General features: G+C 30.8%; 1 protein-coding gene across 1 annotated transcript; it reads left to right on the forward strand.

The window, feature by feature from the left end:
• On the forward strand, positions 1-5,276 carry LOC145640612 (beta-glucosidase 11-like). The gene is made up of 11 exons (XM_081691864.1): positions 1-51; positions 654-729; positions 1,249-1,320; positions 2,183-2,270; positions 2,521-2,773; positions 2,908-3,023; positions 3,734-3,954; positions 4,122-4,141; positions 4,238-4,307; positions 4,392-4,482; positions 5,010-5,276. Exons 1-11 carry the CDS (start codon positions 16-18, stop codon positions 5,257-5,259), a joined length of 1,293 nt encoding a protein of 430 aa, XP_081547990.1. The 5' UTR covers positions 1-15; the 3' UTR covers positions 5,260-5,276.
• Positions 5,277-6,830: the final 1,554 nt, after the last annotated feature.

Here is a 6,830-nt window from a genome sequence, read left to right on the forward strand (position 1 = left end):
GAGAATGTTTATTTTATGGAAAGAGCTTGTGATCAGTATCATAAATACAAGGTAAGCAACACTTTTTACTACTTTTGATTTTATTGATTCCAGTTTAAGTGTGCATTGTGCAAAAGGTATACTATACACAACAAATTTACTCATCCTGAATTAAGTAAAAGTTTAAACGATTTTATGTAGTACATGTACATCCAACCTATTGATGAAAAAGATAGAAAAGGGATAAAATTATTCACAAAGCATAATTGCTTCAATAATTCCATAATTTGCACTTTTTTTCTTAGAGGACTCTTATACTATTACTTGCATAGTAACACACGAACATGAACATATATTTTATTGTCGATTTATTATTTTATAACTTAATTACGTAAGTATTATTTTTTTGTCCTCATGCCCCAACTGTTAGATAAACACCTGGGTGCATGAAGTGTATCATACTATCATGTATGACTAATGTCTTTTATTTGAATTATATGTGCATCATGCTTATGAGTGTAGTAAATCGCTCACACTTTATTTATATTGACATCGTATATATTTTGTAAAGGACTTTCAAGTTTTTATTTTTATTTAATATCTTTAGATTTCCATAATCCTCCAGGCTAACTCTGAAAGGCGCTACATCTAACCTTTTCTTTTAAAAAAAACAGGAAGATGTCAAACTGATGGTGGATATGGGATTACCTGCATACAAACTCTCTATCTCATGGTCAAGACTTATTCCAAGTACATAATCACTCCACTTGTTTTAGTAATCAACTCTTAATGATAACTTTTCCAAATTTGTTTTTAAAAATGGATTTCTTTACTATAATCATACAATCTTTGGGTAGTTTGATACTTTGATGTTTAATATAAAAAGTTAATAAGTGTTTCAATTTTGTAAATTAGGGTGGGATGAATTTATAATTAAGGATTCATACATTGAATACCACGTTGAAGGTTCTTTCATGAAATTTACTACTACCTCTGTTACATATTATTTTTACAACGATTAGCATTTTTCCTCTCACTTTATGTCAAATCGTTGCAAATAATATGAACGGAGGTAGTACATACATTTATGTATGTAGTCTGTACTATGGAATACAAACCTTCAAAGTACGGGTATTATCATGCATTCAGTGAACTTTAAAAGAGGGATTTGGATACCGCAAAGATATTGTTAAGGTGATTAGTCGTCTTATTCATTTTTTAAGTAAAAAAAAATTAAATGATCATTGTTCTCTTTTGTTTCAATCTCAGATGGAAGGGGACCTGTCAATCCTAAAGCAGTGGAATATTACAATAATCTGATTAATGAACTCGTCAATAATGGTAAGTACAAAATTCCATTAAAACGTTTTAATTTTATGAGTAGTAGCTAGTAAGTGATGCAGTTCTTATCATAATACAAGTATATGTTTTTAAATAAAATTTAGAGTAAAAAGGGTATCATTAATTTTGCCATGACAATTTCTCTTCTCAAGCTTGAACTTCAATCTCATTGTATTTTTTTTTTTAAATGACGATGATGTTTGTAATTTTTTTTTTTTTTAATGAAGATGATGTTTGTGATTTTTGTAACGACGATGATGTTTGTTTTTATTTTTTTAATGACGATGATGTTTGTGTTTTTTTTTTATGACTGTGATGTTTGTGATTTTTTTTTTTTTTTTAATGACGATGATGTTTGTGATTTTGTTGTTTTTTTAATGACGATGATGTTTGTGATTTTGTTTTTTATTTTTTTAATGACTATGATGGTTTGTGGATTTTTTTTAAATGATGATGATGTTTGTGATTTTTTTTTAATGACGATGATGTTTGTGATTTTATAACGGTTGAGTGAATTTTCATGGGAATTTTGTAAGTGTTGATCTAGTGTGGGATAGGATAACTTGTTTAGCCTCTTTCTTACACCCACTGACTTTTTTCAAACTTATCTAAAAATAAAAGTCTACACCAAGCGAATCGAGCTTTTTGAAATGGAGGGAAGTTTATAATTTATGCAATTTTATAGAAATTATAGAAATTTATGGATTTATTTTGTTCAAGTCAAAGTCCAAGCTAAGGTGAAAATATTTTATGATGTAGGGAATAGAGTTGACTACATATGAGTGATGTAGAGTACAACAACATAATGATTCCCATTATATTTGTTGCCCATATAATGAATTTGTGTAACTTGAATTTGTAGGAATTCAGCCGCATGTGGTGTTACTGCATATGGACACGCCACAAGCACTAGAAGATGACTATGGATCATGGATTAATCAGCAAATTGTGTAATTTTTCTGCAGCTAGTCTGATCGATTTCTTTCCATACTATGTTTTGATGTTTTGAGACTGTACACAAACAAGTTGTATGAAAAAACGGAGGAAGTATTTACTACTCCGTATTTAGTTGGGTTAAACTACCATTTATGGAGTAAGAAGTATTAGTCATGTATTCTAGTGTGAAATTTTTCTTAACCAAAAAAAAAAAAAAAAAAAAAAACTATTGTTAGGAATGACTGTGTGATCTCCTGGGTGCAGGAAAGACTTCACAGCTTATGCAGAAGTGTGTTTTAGAGAATTCGGGGATCGTGTTTTACATTGGACTACATTCAATGAGCCCAATATTGCATTATTAACAGGCTATGATCAAGGGATTATTCCTCCTAAAAGATGTTCTCCTCCATTTGGTTCCTGTACCAGAGGCAACTCCACAATCGAGCCATATATTGCTGTTCACAACACATTGCTGGCACATGCAACTGTGGTTGATTTGTATAGGAAAAATTATCAGGTACATACTTCTCAAATTAATGCAAGTTTGAAGTTGTTGGTAGTATTAGAATCCGAACTTGTAATCTTGAGGTCACAAGCTTAACTGCTACATGATACATCTAAGTTAGCACAAGTGTGATGATTTGAATGCAGGGAAAACAACATGGATATATAGGTATAAATGTCTTCGCCAATTGGCTTGTTCCTGAAACAGACACAAAAGAAGATATACTTGCAACTCATATAAGCAGCAAGTTCCTTGTTGGTTGGTGAGTTACAATCACGATCATTCTGTTCACCTAATTTCCACTGCTAATCTGATTTTTTTTCCCTTGAACTTATTTGAACCTATTTTACCTCTTTAATTGCGCTCTTTTGAACTTACTATAGCTATAAATTGAACTTGTGTAGCCATTACTTACACTTGATTGAACAATCTAGTATTTGTTCTTCTAAGCTGAACTGATTTACATAAACTTTACTTATCTGAACAGATTTCTTCTGAACTGAACTGAATTTACGTAAACTTTACTTATCTGAACAGATTTTCCCTGAAACAAGCAAAGCCTTAACACAATTAAAGCCCTAAATGCATACTATTGTCTTTTGCAACAATTGTTAGTTGTCAAGAGTTGTTTGAAGTTAGCTGCTAATATAGCTAATAATTAAAGAGCCACTGAACAAGTAATCAACAAAACGTTACATAGTTAAAAAGACGAACAAATTATTTACTTCTTGCCTTTGCTACCTCTAGAAGCTAGCATAATCTCTAAAAACTATGTATATTTGGTTTTTAAGAACACTAAAAACTACCTTAAATTCTATTTATTCTGAAAGAGGTTCAGAGTATGCAATTATTATTAAAATTGCTATAATTGTTATGTTTCCTTGATAATTTAGCTAGTAGTTTACATAACTTTAATTTAATTTGTTGATTGCCTTAGATTCTTATCTACTTAATCTCTAAATGTCCTGCCAGGATTTTAGATCCCTTGGTGTTTGGGGACTATCCAGATATAATGAAGGAACGTGCTGGCAGCCGACTTCCCTCCTTCACAAAATATCAATCAAAACTCGTAAAGCAATCATTTGACTTCATTGCATTGAATTCCTATGGTTCTTTAGTTGTCAAAGACGATCCTAGTATCCTCTTAATTCAGCCAAGAGATGTTGCAGCAGATAGTGGAGTTAGATCTCACTGTAAGTACAACCTTCCTTGAGAACATATCATATGACAATTCATGTTATGAGAAATAAAATCCTAGCATATATATTATTCCAAAAAAAAAAATTAGCATACAATATAATGCATCGTGTTTTAGTTTATGTATTGCTTACTAAAATATATGTAAATAATTATCTTGCAGATGGGGATCATAATGAAGAGGTGAGATGGAGATGATATCGAATTATCGATTATGATGACTATTGACTCATTTAAAATTTTTATGATCTAACACAATTTGATTTGATCAAATATTAGGCACTTGAACATGTACTCGAATTTGTCAAACAGGAGTATGGAAATCCTCCTATATATATACTTGAAAGTGGTGAGTTCATCCTTTTTCGTTTGGTTGTGTTTCCAATTAATACCCTCTGGCTGTGTATTGCTAATGAGATGCTGTATTTGATAGGATATCGGATGTATCATAATTCATCATTGTTCGACAAACCAAGAGTTGAATTCTTAAATGCCTCAATCGGAAGCATGCTGAATGCTGCAAGGTACGACCATCAATCATAGATTGAAATTCTACTGCCCATTCACATATTTCTCCTCTGTATTATTGGTTGCCACATTAATTACTTGTTCAATTTACACTATCAACGTGAATATAAATTACAACAGTCGTTAAAATATATGTACATAAAGGAGTTACGACCAAAAAAAATTTGTGTACTTAGTAGTACTTGCTATTTGGTGTAGAGAAGTTGAGAGAAATGATTTTGTTGGTCGTATTGGTGTTCAAGTGTTAAGAGGATATTCTTATGTTCAACATTAATGTTAGTTATAGCTAAAGACTGGTTCTCATTGAGCTGAGCTGAGCTGAACTGAATTGAATATTTTATGAGAGAAAGAAATTAAGAATTGAACTCAACTGAACTTATTAGAGCCGAATTGAACTGAACTATAAACTAAACTGAATATAATCTGATGAGAACAGGGCCTAATGCACTTAGCTCGTGATTGAATTATTGAGCTGAAGAATTATTTTACTAAAACAAGTTTAATGTTTCTTGAATTGTTGAAGGAATGGATCAAACGTAAGAGGATACTTCGTATGGTCATTCATTGACTCACTAGATATGGCGGGATTGGAAGACTGGGCCTACGGATTGTACTACATGGATTATAGAGATCCTGATCTAAGAAGATACCCCAAATTCTCCGCGTATTGGTATACTGCATTTTTGAAAGGAAAACGCTTCCCTTATGATGGTGATTTTATAGAAAAATTTCGGAACTCAACCAATGTCTTGGAACCCCTTGATTACAGTTAGAAATGGCGCTCATTCGTGTATTAGTATACTTCTGTGGTTCTGTATATGGAGTGATAGCTGTTTGAAATTGCTATTACAATAAATAATTATACTTAAATCTGGATCGGACTTTGTAACTTAATGTAGTTCGATCAATATATACTACGTATAAAAGCTTTACATAACTTTGGCTGATTAAATGTACTTTATATTTATATGTCACATAATAATACAAGTATAAAAGTAAACATGCATTACTATTTAGATTTTAGTCTATCCCTACCTTATAAAAAGTAGAAAACATCTCTTAGGAATAGTGTACTACCAATTATACCCTCAAGACTATGTACAAAGTTGTGTACAAAATGTGTATTTACTTTAATACCCTCATTAATATGTTTACTATCATTAATATATTTAATGTTTTTTTTGTCATTAAACATATCATCAATTAATTCTGTTTTTGTTAACAAATAATTTGTAATATTTTTTTTTTAAAATAAAAAAATTCTAATGCTTTACATTTTATATGATATTATTATTATTATTATTATTTAAAAAGAAAAAAATTGTATGTACGATGAAACGGTTTATTACCAAGTGACTGTTTATTTTTAGTTTTTCATAGTTGCTCTTCTTTTTTCCGTAAAGTCTCTTGACTCTTGCAAACTTTGATTTGGAATAAAATCCTACTAACTTATTCCCCCCCCCCCCCAAAAAAAAAAGTTTGACATTTTTTAATTGCAACTATTGTTAAGGTTAATTAGCTGTTTTTTGGTGTTTAGAGAGTCACAAGGACGGATGATGAGAATCGATCCAAAGATCTCTTAGACCGGGAGGGGAGCTCTAACCACTTGAGTTATCCCTCACTGTGTGGTTTATTAGCTTTTTAAGTGTACATATAAACAAGATCATATAATTTGAATGGGATTCATATATTAAATAGTTTGGTGATATTTGAGCAGGCGTATGTTATCAAGAGGTATAAAGAACTAAAAATCCTAAAATCAAGGGAAATCGATGGTAGAAAAAAAATGGTATTAATTATGAAGAGAATTTAAGATGAAAAATATAACTAATTGGTTATTGCTTTAGTATTGTTTTAGATATTAGATGGTCGTCGTAGAACATCAAAGAACTTGTTTACATATTATTACTCCATATGACCAAAACTCACAAAAAAATCATTTGAAGAAAAACACGCTAGAAATATTATACTAAGTACTATTGAAACATGCACAACAATTAAGAGTTCTAAACTAACAATGGCCGCTTAAAATATGAAGGGATGGAAAACAATTAAATATTATATAATAATTTAATAATAATTTTGAAATAACACTGTCAAACTTTTGAGGATTTAAAAAATAATTGTCTTAAAAGATTTTGGTGGCTTTCTTATAATTCTACAAATTCACCACATATGCACATAAACCAAATAGTACGTATTAAAATTACTAGGTCTACCACCCTAACCAAAGGTGTAAATACACGCCAATAAAACTTCTCCGCAAGAGCTAGCCCCTCCGCGCGCATCGCGCGCGTAGGATACCCTAGTTATATAAAATGTACTTATATAACTTTATTATAAA

The sequence above is a fragment of the Chenopodium album genome, chromosome 7 (assembly GCF_948465745.1).
Source record: "Chenopodium album chromosome 7, dcCheAlbu1.1, whole genome shotgun sequence".
Taxonomy (NCBI): domain Eukaryota; kingdom Viridiplantae; phylum Streptophyta; class Magnoliopsida; order Caryophyllales; family Amaranthaceae; genus Chenopodium; species Chenopodium album.

Coding starts and splice junctions, on each gene's coding strand:
- LOC145640612 (XM_081691864.1), top strand. CDS start 16: ATGGAAAGAGCTTGTGATCAGTATCATAAATACAAG. Junction 4,142..4,237: donor ATGGGGATCATAATGAAGAG/GTGAGATGGAGA, acceptor ATCAAATATTAG/GCACTTGAACATGTACTCGA. Junction 4,483..5,009: donor AGCATGCTGAATGCTGCAAG/GTACGACCATCA, acceptor GAATTGTTGAAG/GAATGGATCAAACGTAAGAG.